This window comes from Sorex fumeus, unplaced genomic scaffold (assembly GCF_029834395.1).
Source record: "Sorex fumeus unplaced genomic scaffold, SorFum_2.1 ptg000033l, whole genome shotgun sequence".
Classification (NCBI taxonomy): Eukaryota; Metazoa; Chordata; class Mammalia; order Eulipotyphla; family Soricidae; genus Sorex; species Sorex fumeus.
The window spans coordinates 30,191,460-30,209,821 of record NW_026606090.1 but is presented as its reverse complement, the minus strand read 5'-3'; the positions used below and the strand labels follow the sequence as shown (position 1 = coordinate 30,209,821).

The 18,362-nt window shown below is 51.2% G+C and overlaps 1 protein-coding gene across 1 annotated transcript in view; it reads right to left on the bottom strand.

Annotated features, from left to right (window-relative positions):
- Nucleotides 1-18,362, bottom strand: part of GSR (glutathione-disulfide reductase) — a 47,081-nt gene that overhangs the window by 23,049 nt on the left and 5,670 nt on the right. The window contains exons 2-4 of the mRNA XM_056116705.1: nucleotides 8,768-8,794; nucleotides 3,970-4,058; nucleotides 2,461-2,530 (exon numbers count right to left, since the gene is read on the bottom strand). Coding sequence (XP_055972680.1) covers nucleotides 2,461-2,530; nucleotides 3,970-4,058; nucleotides 8,768-8,794 — 186 coding nt within the window. The remainder of the gene's footprint in view (nucleotides 1-2,460; nucleotides 2,531-3,969; nucleotides 4,059-8,767; nucleotides 8,795-18,362) is intronic.

Below are 18,362 nucleotides of genomic sequence, written 5' to 3'. Positions count from 1 at the left end.
TGTGTATCTCACAGTAATTCAATCAAAAAAGAGATTTTAAACGTTTCTTTTGGGGGCTTGCCTTGCACTTGGCAAGTGTGGTCCAACCCCCAGCACAGCATATGATTCCCCAAGGGATTACCTCCAGGAGCAAGCCCTGAGCACAGTCAAATAAAAGAAAGGAGCTTCTGTCTTATTGGTGGGGAGGGAGGCCGGCATACTAGCAGTGCTCAGGGTTTACTACTGGCTCTGCACTCAGGAATCTCTCCTGGCAGTGATCTGCTGACCACACAGGATGCTGGGGATCAAACGTGTCTTCCTCAAAAGAGAAGAATCACCCCAAGGCCAAGTCAATCCACTGGGCACTGGACCGGTGGTAAAGTGGCGGTCAGATTTAGCTTCCAGGTAGGTACCTGGGGATTACAATCAACCGCCAGACAGGTACTAGTATGCAAATGCGGGCAATTCACAGGGACAATGAAGTGTAAGCCTGATCAGAGAAGAATGTTTAACAATTCAAAAGATGCTTTATCTCCTCTTTCCAATCAGCCCTCCAGGCCTGTTCCCACAGAAGCCCAGCTTAAACCAAACTGAATCCTCCGCCCCCCCCACCACCACCTTTAAGTACTGCCTGTGCAGTGCAGAGAGGACCCAAAACAATATATACAAGCAACAATATACATGGAGTGTGGGGGAAATGACTGTGGGGTATCATACCAGCCGGCGGAGCTCACACACACACACACACATACACGTACAAATGACTGTGGGGTATCATACCAGCCGGCAGAGCTCGCGCGCGCGCACGCGCGCGCGCACACACACACACACACGCGTACTCCACACTGAGCCTTAGTCCTGCCCCAAGATGGAACTGAAAATTTTCCTTTCCTAGAAAATTTGATGGTATGTTTCCTGTCCTCCTCAGGACATCTGGATCCACTGAAAGTGAATTTTACCCTGAGAGCATAGTTAATTCTACCATGTACCAGGATTTGTGATACTTAAAAACGCATTTATCGGGGCTGGAGCAAGAGCACAGCGGGAAGGGAATTCTCCTTGCATGCGGCCCAACCCGGGTTCGATTTCCCAGCATCCCATATGGTTCCCTGAGCACCGCCAGGAGTAATTCCTGAGTGCATGAACCAGGAGTAACTTCTGTGCATCGCCGGGTGTGACCCAAAAAGCAAAAAAAAAAAATTTCTCCAAGGGGCTGAAGCGGCGTTTGTTTATCAGGAGGCCAACCTGGGGTTAATCCCTGGCACCCATTATGGTCCCTAAGCCCGGCCAGGAGTCCTCTCTGAGCACAGAGCCAGGACAGCCCTGAGTACTGCTGGGTGTGTCTCCAAAACAAAACCACCACCAAATCGTGCTGTTTCCAGGCAGAGATACACGGCATAAGGGGTCGAGCACATGCCTGGCATGCGGGAAGTGAGGGCTCGGTCTGTGGCTCCACACAGTCCCAAGCCTGCTGGGAGTGACCCACAAAGAGAGAGCGGGGGTAGCAGAATCCCCCACCCACCCCCCAGCACAGCCCCCAGACAGAGCAAAACAGCATCAGAAGAGCAAAGGACATCACAGTAGCTGGTAGGCGCACACCCCCACACACTCCCGGCAGACGTTCCTGACCAAGCTTCATTCTTACAATCTTTTGAACTGGGCCAGGGGTGCAGCCTAGTGGTGAAGCACAACACCTGGCTTCAATCCCCAACACCACACACCAAAAGCCCACTTGTGATGGGGCTGGAGCGATAGCACAGCGGGTAGCGTGTTGGCCCTGCACGCGGCCGACCCAGGTTTGATTCCCAGCATTCCATAGGGTCCCCTGAGCACCACCAGGAGTAATTCCTGAGTACAGAGCCAGGAGTAACCCCTGTGCACTGCTGGGTGTGACCCAGAAAGAAAAATAAATAAATAAAACCCACTTGTGGAGCATAATCCGTAATTTGGTCTCCTGGGATGATCTAGAACAAGAGTGGCCTAAGTGTGCCCAGAGAGAGGGAGAGCTAATCGCTCCTGGTACCATACCACCATGGCCGCGCCAGGCACTGAACCCCGCTGGGGCACTGAATCCCGCTGGTGGAGGATTCTCGGCAGTGGCCAGGATGCACCGAGCACTGTTGGGAAGGCTGGCCGCCCCGTGCGCCCCAAACAAGACCGATCTGAGCAAACAAGGCAGATGATGCAGCTGGTCCCCTGGCCATGCCTGCTGTTCGGTTTCTGGAGCCAAGTGGAGGGTCGGGAAAGCCAAGCTACCAGGTGAGACCTGGTCTCCGCCCCTCTGGAATGATCAGACAGGCTACTGAATTGAGGGTTTCTGCATGCACAGGCCCCTCGTCCAAAGCACCACCCAAGGGCTGGAGGGCGAGCTCACCAAATCTCGGACCACTGAAGAACCTGCACAGGGTAGTCTGGCCTGACCCGAGTCCCTCCAGCAGAGCCCACACCGCCCCCTGTAAGTTCCAAACGCAGTGTACTCACCTTGGTGAGGTTGTTTTGGTAGATGCTGTTCAGGCGGCTCACGTAGGCGTCTCGCTTTTCCTTTATCACACTGCAAAGAAACCTGAGTCAGTACTGAGGAAGCTGACTGGGGCGGGGGCGGGGAGGGGGGGCGGGGAGCAGGCAAGAGGAGCACAAAGCACTGAGCACCAACTTTGCAAGCAGTAGCCTCTGGCCTGACCCCTGACCCTGCCACAGGGAGTAGCACCACTGGGTGCAAGCAAAAAAAAAAAAAATTGAACAGATCGATGTAGAATAAGCCAATGCAAAGAGACAGGGAGCGGGGCTGGAGTGATAACACAGCGGGTAGGGCGTTTGCCTTGCACATGACCTAGCCGGGTTCGATTCCCAGCATCCCATGTGGTCCCCTGAGCACTGCCAGGAGTAATTCCTGAGTGCAGAGCCAGGAGTAGCCCCTGTGCATCACCAGGTGTGACCCAAAAAGCAAAAAATATACTAAAATAAATACATGAAAATAAAATATTTGGAAAAAAAAAAGAGACAGGAAGCAGGAGATACTCGAAGCTGAAGGACAGGGGATAAAAGGCCACTGTTTAATGGGTATAGCTCCTGTTACAGGAAATAGTGATGACGGTAATACAGCATATTTGAACCTATTTGATTCAAATAGGCAACACGGAATAATATGCGTAAAATAGCTAAAAAGGCTTTATCACGCGTATGAATTCAGAGTGGACAGCTGTATTCCACATTACCTATGGAAAAAAAAAACACCCTCAAGAGTCGTGTCTGAGTTCTAAAGGAAAACAGAAATCATGCAAGATAATTGCGTAGTAACAGATAATGATCTTCAAATCACAAATCATGCGTGGGCCTTATCAGGGCAGCGAGGCACGGTGTTAGAGTGTAAGCATTCCATGTCCGAGACCGTGGTTTCGATTCTCAACACAACAGAACAAAGCAAGCACTTTCCTGAGGCACAGTAAAGATGAGTTGGGGAGACAGCAGAGCGGCGAGAGCACTTGCCACAGAGGTTCCATCCCCAGGACTGCATACAGCCCCCTGAGCAGGGCCTAGAGTGACTCATACACCGGAACAAAGCAAAAAAACAGCTGGACGGGGTAGAGGCTGTGACTCAGTGGTACAGTATGTGCCTTGGATGGAAGGCCCTGGGTTCTCTCCCTGGCACCGTGCCATCACCTTTAAAAGTTTATATAATTTATGTTTTTTACTACAACAATACTTCTCTCAAAAAATCTCACTCATAAGGGCTGGAGTGATAGCACTGCGGGTAGGGCGTCTGCCTTGCACGTGACCAACCCGAGTTCGATTCCCGATATCCCATATGGTCCCCTGAGCACCGCCAGGAGTAATCCCTGAGTGCATGAGCCAGGAATAACCGCTGTGCAATACCAGGTGTTACTCAAAATGCAAAAAAAAAAAAAAAAAGACAAAGAAAAAAATTTGACTCATAATAATGAAAAACGGTAGTTTTCTTGATATATCAATACCCTCACAGCCTTAACTTACCGCCAGTTGAATTTACTCTCACAGTTCTGAAAGCCGTAATCGACGTGATCGTGTATGAATTCAGAGTGGACAGCCGTATTCCACATTACCTATGAAAAACAAACACCCTCAAGAGTCGTGTCTGGGTTCTAAAGGAAAACAGAAATCACGCAAGATAACTGCGTAGTAACAGATAATAATCTTTACATCACAAATCAAACATTCTCAAAGAGAAACATCAGACACAAGATTAGAAAGATTTTCGGGTGAAGTTAACGAAAGTTGAGAAAAACTGCTTCTGTGATTAAACTTTCTAGTTTATAAAGTCTTGAGCAAAAAATAATAAAACTTGGAGCAGAAATGAATGAACTGGAATTTAAAAAAATCCAAAAGATTAATGAACATGTTTGTCAGGATCTATCTTACAGTGATTCAATGAAAAAAATATTTTTTAAAATGCCCCAGGGGCTGGAGTGATAGCACAGCGGGTAGGACATTCGCCTTGCACGCGGCCGACCCAGGTTCTATTCGATTCCCAGCATCCCATATGGTCCCCCGGGCACCGCCAAGAGTCATTCCTGAGTGCAGAGCTCGGAGTAACCCCTGAGCATCGCGTCCCAACAACCTTTTCCTACATAATAAAGTAAAAATTCTCTTCTGAAAAAGAAAACAAAAACATAAAATCTTGACAAGCCAAATATGTGGGCTAGAGAGAGTACAAATGACCGAGGAGCTCAGCGTGCAGATGGTCGGCCCGGCGTAATCCCCAACACCTCGCATGGTTCACTGAGGAAATTCCAGGGCTGACTCCTGAGCACAGAGCTAGAAGAAAACTCTGAGCATCACTGAGTGTGCTCCCCCCGGCTCTCGAGGAGCTGCAGAGAAGCTTTTCCATTAAATGTTTTGCTCCAGGCTGGGGAGATGACTGGAAGGGACGTTTTGCGTGCAGACTCTCCCGTTCCACAGTGATCTCTGGATACCAGAGGATGTGGCCCCCGAATAAAAAGACAAACAAAACAATATTACTCCTTATTACTCTTTCCGAGTTTCTGCTGTAAGCCCTGCTTTTTGCAATTAGTTCTTGGAAATGGAATTGCATATGTAGCTAGCTGTACAGCGACGTGACTCAGAGGGTGCCCGGAACAAAGATGAAGACCGGAGGATTCACGGAGATTACTTCGCAGTGTGTGTCCTGCAGCAACAAGCACGGCCTTGCAGGAATGTGCGTGAGCCTCTGGAGCAAGAGGACTGATGCACTCACGTGGAATGTATCATAAAACCCGTAAACGCCTTTGATGGAGAATGAGCATCACCGCGCCGACACACTGGCACCGACTCACAGAGCACCTCCCACTTTTTGTTCCTCTTTTTGTTTTGGGGTCACACTCAGAGATGCTCAGGGGTTACTCCTGGCTCTGCATTCGGAAATTCCTCCTGACAGTGTTCCGGGGACATACGGGGTGCCGGGGTTGGAATCCAGGCTGGCCACGTGCAAGGCAACTGCCCTACCCACTCGGCCCCTCCTGACTCCCTTCAAGGCTGAAAGTGCTTAATTAGTAAGTCCGTCACAGTTCTCTATGGAGCTGACATACACAGAGTATAGGATTAGTCATTTTATACAGGAGATTTGTTCTGCGCCCCACCCAGAGGTCAAGCTCGAGGGTTCCAGAGCTGCTCAGCCTTGAAGGGCTGGGCAGCACGTGGGCCATCGTGGTGACACTCAGACTCCCTGAACACTGCTTGGGGACCACCGAAGCCAGGGTTCACACAGTCCCAGCACGCATGCAGCCACAGCCCTGATGGCTGAGATCTCACGCCAGCTCCTCTGCTAGATCCTTCAACTTAAACAATGTCTAAAAAAGAGTCACCGGGGGCTGGAGTGATAGCACAGCGGGTAGGGCGTTTGCCTTGCACGCAGCCAACATGGCCGACCTGGGTTCGATTCCCAGCATCCCATATGGTCCCCCGAGCACCGCCAGGAGTGATTCCTCAGTGCATGAGCCAGGAGTGACCCCTGAGCATTGCCGGGTGTGACCCAAAAAGCAAGAAATAAATTAATTAATTAATTTAAAAAAAAAGAGTCACCAATACTGCAATAAATTATTTGACTATCGATGCCTGTCCAAAGGTGCAAAAAGGTTGAAAATCACTGACCGAGGGTCAGAGATGAGTCAGTGAGGGTTTTGCATGTCGGAGGCCCAGGTTCAATCCCTAGCACCACATTTGCACCCTTAAAGCACCACTGTTCGTGATCCCTAGGCACCGAGACAGAAGCTGGATGTGACCAAATCGAAAAGCAATGGACAAGAGGATTTCCCCACCCTCAGAGGAGAAGAGGGAAGCCTCAGGGGGTCCACAGAGAGGCGTTCCCCCCAGACAGAAGGTGTTCCAGGGGACGGCAGCATGTACCAGCAGTAGAAGTAAATGAATACAGTATCTTGTGATACTGTAATACCATAGGATGGTTTAAAGGTGCAATGATGCTTCTTGGGAATGAGGGGTCGGGGCCCAGACAGACAATTCACTTAAGCCGCTTGCTTGGCATTACACTGACCCTGACACAGCAAGGAGTGGCCTCCAATTACAAGCCCTGGGCACCCCCAGTCACTTCAAGATTATGAGGCAGTTTGAAAGTACATTCTGTGTTTTAAAAATGCAAAATGACTACAAACAAAACAGACCAAAAAAAAAAAAAACCCAACTCATAGTGCATCTTTGCAGAAGCAGAAGTTTTAGTCTCCCCTGAAAAGACTCAACTTGGAGGGAATGATTGGACGGGGGGTGGGACACTTTGTTCTGTACATGGCCAACCTGAGTTCAATCCTCGGCACGCCATCATGGTCCTCCAAACCCTGCCAAGGGTGATGCCTGAGTGCAGAACCAGGACAAGGTCCCGAGTATCACCGAGTGTAGACCCCCCAAATCACAAAAACCAAGGAAAGAGGAAAAGAAGAAAAACTGCATTTGGAGTTGAACTAGGTAGGGGCGGGGAGACGGCTCAGCGGTAAGGCCTGTGCAGCAGGCAGGTACTGAGAAGGTATGGCCTGAGCACCCGGCTCTCCCCTCCCCCACCTGGGGTGATGCCCCACATGCCATATGCGAAAGGGGGCCACTCAGCCCCATGGGAGCAGCACTCAGGCAGAGGTCAGGGCTGTACTGCCCATCTTGGCAATACTGGGGAGGACATCCGGATATTTTTTATTGAGGGGAAAAAAAACCCAACTTATTTCTGTACTAGATCTTCCGCCGAGAAAAGTCACCGCAGACAGGCCGACGGCCATCAGTGCCTCAGCTACACACAGTTTGCTGGTTTGGTTTTTGGTTTTGGACCACACCTAGCTGTGTTCTCACAGCTTCCTCCTGAGGGGCTCAAAGGACCTTCTGAGACGTCAGGGATGGAACATGCAGGGCTCGTGTCCTCAGGTCTATCTCTCCAGCCCCGTTTCTTAGGGGTTTTTTTGTTTTTTAACTTTATTCTTTTCAAGCAGCAGAATTTTGAGGCCAGATACTGTGCTGCCTTCCTGGAACTTTCCATCATCAGCCCACATGCGCTCTCTGCAGGATGAATTTCTTTTGCAAAATACACTGAAGTGATCAGGAGCTGATATTTCTGGGGGTCTCTGCCCGGTAGCCCCATTCGCCCTGTCTCCCTGCAAGGGAACCTGGTTCTGGCCGGGAGAACCCGGAGCAATCAGCAGGCACAGCTTACTGAGTGACCCGCCTGGAGCTCCGTCCAAGGCCGGGGGTGGGTTCACTGTGGGTTATGCACAGGATATCCACATGGAAGGAAGGATGAGAGAACCCTGGGTCCTTTGGGAAGGTACGTGCTAAGGAACCAGGCTTAGAAATGATCTCTTCACTTGCTTCTTAGTAAGGGTCACTAGCATCGAGCCAATAGCAGACCTGTTTCTCCCGGGCACCGGGCAGTTCCCTGAGTTCCTTGAGCACAACTGAGTACAAACCCCCACCAAAAAATATAAATAAAATTAGTGACATTAAAATGGAATATCCTTGGGACTGAAGAGGCAGTACTGGGGTTTAGGTGTTTGTTTACTGCTGTCAGCAAGGGTTTGACCCGGCAGGAGTGATCCCTGAGCAGAGTCAGGAGGAAGCTAAAAAACAAACAAAAGAGGGCGAAGAAACTTGCTCTGCATGCTGCGGCCCCGGGTTTGATCCCCAGCACCACCTGGTTCCCTGAGAACTGCGGGCAGCACTGCCAGGTGTGGTCCAAATCAACCCCCCAAATAAATCACAACCACAATCACAAATCATCCTGTTATTCGTCGATTGCCTCGAGCAGGCCCCAGTAACGTCTCCTTCATCCAAGCCCTGAGATTATATTCAAGGCTCTTTAGGAGAATGAGACCCATCATCGTTACTGGTATTTGGCATATTGGGCACGCCACGGGGAGTTTGCCAGACTCTGCCGTGTGGGCAGGCTACATTCGGTAGCCTGCCAGTTTGTCCAAATAAAATAAAAATAAGCCCATTGTTGGAGCAATAGCACAGCGGGTAGGGCGTTTGCCTTGCACGCATCTGACCTGGGGTTCGATTCCCAGCATCCCATATGGTCCCCCATGCACCACCAGGAGTAATTCCTGAGTGCAGAGCCAGGAGTAACCCCTGTGTATCGCTGGGTGTGACCCAAAAAGCAAAAAAAAAAAAAAAAAAAAAAGGGCCCATTGCTTATTCCACATTGAGCTGAGTTCTGTTATTTCACCTAGAAAGAAATTTAACTAGTGCATTTGGAAACATGGTTACTCTGATCATAAATTAACGAATGTGTGAAAGCCTGGAAAGAGAAGAAATAAAAACTTACCTTTTTGGGCACACATCCAACATTCACCTGGGGGAAAAAGGGAAATATTTTAAGAATGTTATACTCCAACCATCAAGCAATCCCACAGCCTGGCTGTCCTCGCCGGGGCCCCTTGGAGGGGTGCGGGTTGAGTTTCCCTCCCCGCCCCGACCAGGGCTCCGGCAGCCAAAGACCTCCAGAACCAGCCACCACCATGCTCAGACCACTCTCCACATGCATGAAGGTACTGGCAGAGGAACAAAGGCATGTGGGTCCCGGGGCTGAGCATCCTCCACATTCCAGTAGGCAGGGGTCACACCCACCAAATGGCCCCCTGGCGCCGTGTAATCCCATCATCGGCTAAGACTCAGAGACTAAAAACCCAGCTCCCGGAAGCGCGTGGCCACATTTTCTCATTCCTACTTTTGGACAAACTGGCAGGCTACCAAATGTAACCTGCCCACACGGCAGAGTCTGGCAAACTCCCCGTGGCGTACCCAACATGCCAAATACCAGTAACAATGATGGGTCTCATTCTCCGAACTCTGAAAGAGCCTTGAATATGGCACTTTTTAAAAAAATCTCAGGGCTAGGACGAAGGAGACGTTACTGGGGCCTGCCCGAGGCAATCGACGAACAACAGGATGGTCGTGATACTCCAACCATCAAGCGATCCCACAAACGGCTGAGCCTGGATCACGCCGTGCTGGAGACTTGATGCAAGCCCAGAACAGGGAGGGGAGTCTGGAGACAGGACAGTGGCCTCCTGTTCTCACTCATTGTGGCAGAAAGGCAGGAAGGCTGTGCTCCTTACAGCATGGACTGATGGTGTCACTCATCAGCGTCTTCTCAAGCAAACCGGCCTTGCACTGGACCAACCCCAGGTCAGCCCCTGGCACCACACGGTCCCTTGAGCACCACCAGCAGAGCTGGGGACAGTCCTAAGCATTGTACAGTATGAACCAAAGTCACCCCAACCCTCCCTCTGCTCTAAGAAGAGTCTGAGAGTGAGACCTGCAGCCCCTGGGCAGGGCCCGGTGGGGGAGGGAGGAGCCTGAGAGGGGCCCCCCCGCCAGAGCAGCGGTCCTGTGATTCCTGGAAACAGACAGGGTGTGCCCTGAGCCAGACCCCAGGATGTCCCACTACAGGACTCCCAGTGGAAGGCTCCCTCCTGCCTCGAGGCCCCTCAAGGCCTAGGCCGGGGGGACAAAACTGCGAGACAGCATAGTGGGGAGGGTTTGTCTGGCACACAGTAGACCAGGTTCAATCCCCTGCATCCCACAGGGTCCCCGGAGCACCACCAGGAGTGATTCCTGAGTTTAGAGCCAGGAGTATCCCCTGAGCATGGCCAGGTGTGGCCCGAAAAAACAAAAGCAAAGAAAAAACCCTGTGAGCTGTGATGGTTCACCCACGCTGAGGGCGTTTCTGGGGGTGTCAGAGATAAGCCGCGGATCTGACTCAGCCACTGAGCGGCCAACAGACAAAGGAAAGAAACAGTTGTGAGACTGCACATCACAGTCCTGAGAGAGAACAGGGGCTCGGGCGTTAAGGCCAAACAGCACAGCAAGGACCATAAGCACTGCCAGCAGCATGGGCCCACCCCGCAAAAAAGATTTCACATAAGAACAAGTTGAGGTCCGGGAGAGAGCAGCTTGGGTGGAAAGGCTCACGCAGGAGGCCCCAGTTTGGTGTCCCCAGTGGGGACATGCAGGGCACCCTTGCTCCAAGCCCCAACCTAGCAGCCTGCATAGTGTGGAGTGGCACTGGGCCCCTATCACAAAACAAACAGGTGGGACGTGAATGAAACTCCTCAGGGGAATACGTCCCTCCATGCGTGAGGCCCTGGGTTCTATCCTCAGCACTGGAAAAATCAAAAATCAAAAATTTCTGTAACAAACAGGTCCAGGGCGAGAATTAAAAACACTGGCGCACACGCCTGGCATACACGAGGCCCAAAGTTTGGTCCCTGGCACCACAGATCCTCTAAGCGCTGCCAGGATGGCCCTGGTGGTCCCATATACCTCCAGACCTGACAACTGATCAGTTTGACCCAAACAATTGGGCTAAGTATCACCAGACTCCTGGGTCACCTTCTTCAAACAAAACAAAACCTGCCTAACAAATTATTGATGGGGGCCAGACCAGAGCAATAGTACAGGGAGAGTGTTTGTCTTCCACACAGCCAACTTGGATTCGAACCCCACATCCCGTATGATCCCCCGAGCACCACCAGGAGTAATTCCTCAGTGCCGAGCCACGAATAACCCAAATATCCCCAGGAATGCAAAGCCCCCACAAAAAACCCAAGTTATTTATGGGGGAAAAAAAAACACAACTACCCAGGCATATCAGACAAGAGAGAAAGTCCTTCCAAAACTCCTGTAAACAAGCTGTGATGATCATTTTAACAAACTGTTTCCTTTTGCTCCGATCCTAAAATTTTTAACTCAAAAAACAAAACACATAAAACCAGAGCGAGATTGATTACACAATTACAAGCTGTACTTGATGAAATGGTAACTGGTGTGCCCCAGCAGAGAAGCAAATGGTAGAAGGTAACTCACTTCAGAAGGACAAACTACAAGTGGGCAATGGTCGAAGGGTAACTTAGATATTGGTCAATTTCATCAAAAGCCCTGAAATATAAGACACATTGTACAGAATATTGATGCTGAGTAAGATTTTAAATACGTGTTAGATCTCACAAAAATGACTACTTCTAGACATTTAGCCTAAAGAAGTAATCTAAGAGATAGAAAAGTTAAATGCATAAAGATAACCATGTCTAAACACATACTCAGGAATAACTATTTTTCCTAGTACTAGATATTATATAAAAAAAAAAACTGGGGCCAAAGAGATAGTACAGCAGGTAGGGTACTTTCCTTGCATGTGGCCAACCCAGGTTCAATCCCCGGTACCCTATATGGTCCCTTGAACACTACCAGGAGTAATTTCTGAATACAGAGCCAGGAATAATCTATGATGAAGGAGACAGATATATAAAATAAGAAGCCTCTTCCCCAATTGCTGAGGGAAACAGGAAAAGAAAGAGAAAGAGAGAGGGAGGGAGGGATGAAAGTAAAGAAGGAATGAACCCACAACTTACACCATACACAAAAGTTAATACAAAATGGATTGAAGACCTCAATATTAGACCAGAATCCTGAAAGATATATTGATGAAAACATATGCATATACACCTTAGAGTTGTCATCATTGATTTAAGCCCATTGGCAAAGACAACAAAACCCAAAATATACTAACAGAACTACATCAAACTAAAATAACTTCGTGGGGCCAGAGTGATAGTACAGTGGGTAGGGCATTTGCCCTGCATGCGGTCAACCCAGGTTCGATCCCCAGCATCCCATATAGTCCCCCAAGTACTGCCAGGAATGATTCCTGAGTGCAGAGCCAGGATTAACCCCTGAGCATTGCTGGGTGTGGCCGAAAAAGCCAAAAAAATAATAATAATAAAATAACTTTGCGTGGCAGAAGAAACCTGGGCTTAAATTAAAAGACACCCAACTGGATAAGAAAAAAATAATTGCATACCATAGGTCTGAAAAAGGGTTAATGTCTGAGAGACATAAAGTGTTCACAAAATGTAACCCCATTCAAAAAAAGGGATGAGGGGCTGGAGGAGGAGCGGAGAGGGCGTTTGCCTTGCATGCGGCTGACCCAGGTTCGATTCCCAGCATCCCAAATGGTCCCCTGAGCACCGCCAGGAGTGATTCTTGAGTGCATGAGCCAGGAGTAACCCCTGTGCATCACCGGGTGTGACCCAGAAAGAAAAAAAAAAAAGGATGAGTAGAAGAAATGACACTTTCCCAAAGACATACAAACGGACCACAGGCATGCAAAAAAGTGTTCCTCCTCACTGCTGTGACACGGAATTTCTTACACCAGTGAGAATGGCAGATGCCAAAAGCGAGACCGGGTAAGTGGAGGTGCTTGCCTGGCACCCAGCAGAGAGGTCTGAGACTCCAGCACCACGTGGTGTACTTGACAAATGGTGACCACTGAGGTGACCTAGTAGAGGAGCTAACAGCAGAAGGAAACTCTTTTTTTCAATATCTGACCCCCCCTGGACAGTGTCAGGGAACATTCCAGGAATGTGGGTACAAAAGAACCCTTATCCACTACTGGTGGGAACTTCATTTGCTTCAGTCTCTCTGGTAAACAGTTTGGATACTTTTTTTGGGGGGCGGGGGGGGTGCCACACCTGGCGGGGCTCAGGAGTAGCTGCTGGCTACCTTTTTTTTTTTTGCTTTCTGGGTCACATCCGGTGATGCACAGGGGTTACTCCTGGCTCATGCACTCAGGAATTCCTCCTGGCGGTGCTTGGGGGACTCTAAGGGGTGCCAGGGATCGCAGTGGGTCGCACACATGGAAAGCAAAGGCACGACCCCCTGTACTATCACTCCGGCCCAACAGTATGGAGACTTTTTAAAAAAGACTTGAGCTTCCATAGGACCCAACAATTCCACCACTTGGCATCTACCACAAAACACAAAACCATTCATTTGAAAAGACATCTACACATCTATGTTTATCCCAAATCTAAGAACAGTCAGGATATGGCTATAATCCAAACACCCACCAATAGAGGAATGAATAAAGAACCTGTGGTTTGGGGGCCAGAGAGAAAGTCTAGCAGATGAGGCTCTTGCTGGGCATGTGCCTTACCCGGGTTCAAATCACAGCACCCAAGACATTAAAAAAAAAAAAAAGGAAGGAAGGAAGGAAGAAAGGAAGGAAGGAACCAAAACTAACAAAGTGATGCTCCCTCTACGACTGTGAACTTGGACTTTTTAATAAGGTTATGTTACATACAGAAAAGATTCATCAGTCAACAGAAGCAGGAACTTAGAAATTAAAGGGTTGTGGCGGGGTGATAAGTTCAAGTCTAATTAAAAATAAAAAGATGGGGGATACGCTCCTAGAGCAGAATTACAAGCACTTACAAGCACATTCCTGGGAAAGTGCCATCCCTTAGCAATCAGTGGCTTTATGGTTCTCCCGCCCGCCCTCCCCTCTGAGTAAGCAGGAGGGAGGAAGGAAGGAGGAGCACAGAGAGGAGGGCAGCTGAGTCACTGTGGGGAGCCATCCAGCTCAGATCAGGAGTGCCCTGATCGGCAGGTCTGCCTTCCCGACCCTCCGGCCCACACTTGTCACTTTTACTCCTTGCAGCTGAAGCTTCAGTGCAGTAGTAAGAAGCCCTGAGTAGTGTCCCGAGTGCTGGAGCACGTGCTCTTGCAAGCTGGCGCCCTGGGATCAAGCCCCAGCGACATGTGGGTCCCGGAACCGCCGGGGCTGAACCCGAAGCACCAAGCCAGGCACAGCCCACATCCTGCCAGGCTTCAACTACAGCTCCACGCTCGCGACCTCCAGAAAACGGAGCTGCCCTCAGTGAACTAACGAACACACTCATCTCCATCTGTCTTCTGCTCCACCTTCACCAGCATGGATGCTGGAGCGTTCCTTCTCTTTTTAACTTTTTTTCAGGCTGCACCCGGTGCTGACCAGGTTGCTCCCAGGGCATCCTCACTGCTGTGGGCAGACGGGGCTTGAGAGCACATGCCCTAGCCCTGAAAGACTGGAGACACGGCACAGTCGTGGAGTATGGGGCCCTGGCATCCTCCCAACACACACACACACACACACACACACACACACACACACACACACACTCTCACACAAGAGAGAAATCAAAGTAATTCCAATTGCTGTAAGGCACCCAGTGCCCTGAACTACTCTCATATTTCATCCGCCTGCCCACAGGCGCCTTTGGAGCTGACAGCTCAGGGGACCGTACGTGGTGCCAGGGATCAAGCCAGAGCTGGCATGTGCAGGGCAAGCGCCCTTCCCTCTGTACAGGGCCCCAGCCCTGTTCAAGCTCTGCCGTGTGCTGGCTCCCTATGGGTGGGAGCCTGTCCTCCCTGAGCAGCTGGGTGACAGGGTGTCGGGGTTCTGGCTTCCAACAGAGCACAGGGCTGGTAAGACCTGAAGCATATGCATTTATCTGGGGGTGTGAGGGGAGCCTTGCAGCAGCTCTCAGGGGCTCAGGAGGCTCCCTGGCAACACGTGGTCAACCCAGCCTGAGAGCTCAATGCTGGGGCTTGGGGCTGTGGTCCTGGGGACCCCGGGGGGTGACTGTAAGACATGCACACTTGCCCCCAACTCTCTCCAGCCAGGGCCAGGCAAGCATCTGGAAGAATTCTTGAATGCATGGCCCAGCCGCACAGGAACCAACAAGAAGTTGTGGGAACAGAGCAAATCTTCCCAAATTGAGCCCTTCTCAAAACCAAAATCACTCAGCGACTCCCCCCCCCCCCTTACCCCCGCCCCCTGCCATCCCCCGCTGCAAATCTACCTTCTCTAAGTGAACAAGCAGAAAATGATCTCCCAGGTGGTACTGGGGCATCTATCACTCCTGTGGAAAGTGTCGGCAGCCCACCAGGGCCATGTCACCCGCTTTGGGGAACGCCGGCAGGGACCTTCGCGAGGGGACGACTCCCCTCACCTCCCAGAACTCCCCGCCCTTAGCTGGTGGGCAGCCCCTTCTGCTGGGTCGGCCCGGCCAGCTCAGGCTCCCAAGGAGCACCCACAAACGGGCAAGGGCTCAGGAAGAGTTCAAGTCAGGGGCTGCACCGTTTCTTTCCAGGCTCCCAAACCTGCGATTCTGCCCAGACACGCTTGACTGCCACTTTGCCCCGGGCGGGCGGTAAAACAGGAACTTCATTGACAACAGCCTCTGCCAAGAAAATCACCTGAGCGCTCAGGGAGGTGGCTCCGAGGGCCACGGACACGGACACGCTCTGTAGGAAGGCAGCTGGGGTTCTGGCCCGTCATCGCGCACAGTTCCCTGAGCAGCGCAGGAGGGACTGCCGAGCCCCACTAGGTACAGACAGCACGAGGAAAAATCAGAAGAACAAAGGCCCATTCAGCATCCTCGCTCGGCCCCTCAGCTCAGAGCTGCCCACAGGGTCCCTGCACTGGGCGCCTGCCTCAGCCCGGTGTGCTCCAGCACCACACACGCCTCCCCCAAGCACCCCGATGTGTGAGCAGAGCCAGAAGCTGCTCCTCGGAGGCTGCAGATCGTCCAGAGAGCAGGAGCTCGCCTCACGCACAGCCAACCCCAGTGCAGTCCCCAGGGAGTGGTCCCTAATCACAGAGCCAGGAGGAGGCCCGGAGAACTGCTGCGTGTGCTCCCGACCCCCGAAAAGAAGTAGCTTTTGAGCATCATTTGGGCGTGGCCCCCAGATCCAAAGAATAAGAGTGAAACCCAGCTCCAAAGGCAGAAGGCAGGCAAACTGAGAAGACGGACCACAAGACAAGCAAAACACGATCAACCCAGGGCGAAAGAGAGATCGCAAAGGACCCAGGCTCAGCCTCGGCAGGCAGAAGGCCCATGTTCAATGCCCGGCCTGGCCTGGTTACCCAAGCACTGCTGGGAGCAACCCTTGAGCACGGAGCCCGGAGCAGACACTGGATACCATAGGTGTAGCCAATTCCCTCTTCCCACCTAGAGAAAGGAAGGGGGGGGAGGGTGGTGAAAACTAGGGGCTGGAGCGAGAGCACAACGGGTAGGGCGTTTGCCTTGCAAGCGACTGACCCGGGTTCGATTCCCAGCATCCCATATGGTCCCTGAGCACCGCCAGGAGGAATTCCTCAGTGCAGAGCCAGGAGTAACCCCTGTGCATCACCAGGTGTGGCCCAAAAAGGAAAAAAAACAAAAAACCAAAAAAAGCAAAACCAACGAACTGGGGGCCTTTGGCTTGCTCTCCACGCCCGGGTCCCCCTTGAACATGCATCTTCCTTGCTTGCCTCTTGGCTTGCTCAGCTCCATTCTGGGCAGCCCAGGTTCTCTCCCGAACACACACGCCATCTCTTTCTTTGTCCCACTTCTTCCTACGCAAGGTTCTTCAATCAACACCACCTTGATTGATGGGCTGAGCAACAGTAGCGTGGGTATGGAACCTATCTGGCATGTGGCTAACCGGGGTTCAATCCTGGGCATCTCATATGGTCCCCCAAACCCTGCCAGGAGTGAACCCTGAGCACCACTGTGTGTGACCAAAAAGTGAAAATTTTAAAAAAGATCAGGGTGTTCTGGGTAGAGCTGGGTGGCAGGCGGGGGGAGGGGGGGTGGGCGGGAGAAACCAGGAGGGCATCTGGGAGTGATGACGATCATAGTTTGAGGAGCGTGTACACGTGTCAAAACTGGGCACTCAGGAGAGGACCAGCGGGTAGGGCACTTGCCTGGCCACGGCCAACTAGGATTGGATCCTGGCATCCCCCTGGTCTCCTAAGCCCTGGGCACTAAGCCAGGAGTAAAGTCCTGAGCACTGCTGGGTGTGGCTCACAAACCAAAAACCACCACCACCACCACCTGACTTGCTTTAAAAAAGGCTTTTGAGTGCCAGTCCACTCTAGGTGAACGTAAGAGAGGAACTGGCAGATGATGAGATGTCTGGGGCACGAGTGCGAGGAACGTGCAGCTTTAGTCCTTGTGCTCCAAACTCCCCAAATCTCCCCCTAAACCTCTGTGCATTCATCCAGAAGTTCTCTGGCCCCATCTTTTTGGGGTCCTGGCATGGCTTCATTACACAAACATGCCAGGAAGCCTTTCTCTCTGGTGCAGTGATGTGGGACTGACCAGCCCTCCCTGCTCAAATACTGGATCCCGGGCCAAGCCCCATCACTGGGCTCTCTCCAAAGTCAGTCTCATAAACAATCACTGAGGATGGCTGAAACTGGTTTGTCACAGATGCTAAGACTCCTTCATTCTGTTATCACTAAAGACCCTGAGCCAGGATTGGGGACACTTACTGACATTGCATCTTGACACACATGGAACTTTTTTTTTTTTTTGCTTTTTGGGTCACACCCAGCAATGCACAGGAGTTACACCTGGCTCTGCACTCAGGAGTTAACTCCTGGCAGTGCTCAGGGGACCATATGGGAGGCTGGGAATCGAACCCGGGTCGGCTGTGTGCAAGGCAAACGCCCTACCCGCTGTGCTATCTCTCCAGCCCACACATGGAACATTTAATAGGCACATCTTTCCCTTCAAATTTCAGAGAAAAAGCACGTGCCTGAAGAGAGAGAATTCTATATAAAGTAGGATGCTTTGGCATTTGTAAGTGGATTCCAGTTGGTCATAACTAAATGTGACCTTTAATACACCGGGGAAGGTGGCATAAGTGCTTAGAATTTGTGGGAATCGAAAAAAGGAAAAAAGAAAAGGAAAATTAGAAGGCACAAAGGCATTCAGATGGGCTGGGGCTCGATGTCCCCTTCTCTAGGACCTTCTCTATTCAGGCAGGCAGAACATCAGCTCAGGTGGGGCTTGCAGGCCAGAACTGTCACATGCGAAAGAACGGCCACTCTTGGGGCATCCGGGGGAGGCCAGAACAGCGAAGCAAGACAAAACTCTTCTGGCACTTCAATTCTCTCTGCCCGCTGATGCCACGCAGCTCTCGCTCTGGGTCCTTTGCCTCGCCACACCCCAGGAAAGGAGTTCGATTCCCACAACTTCTAAGCACTAACGCTACCTTGACCAGTGCATAAAAGGTCACTTTTCATTATGACCAACTGGAATCCACTT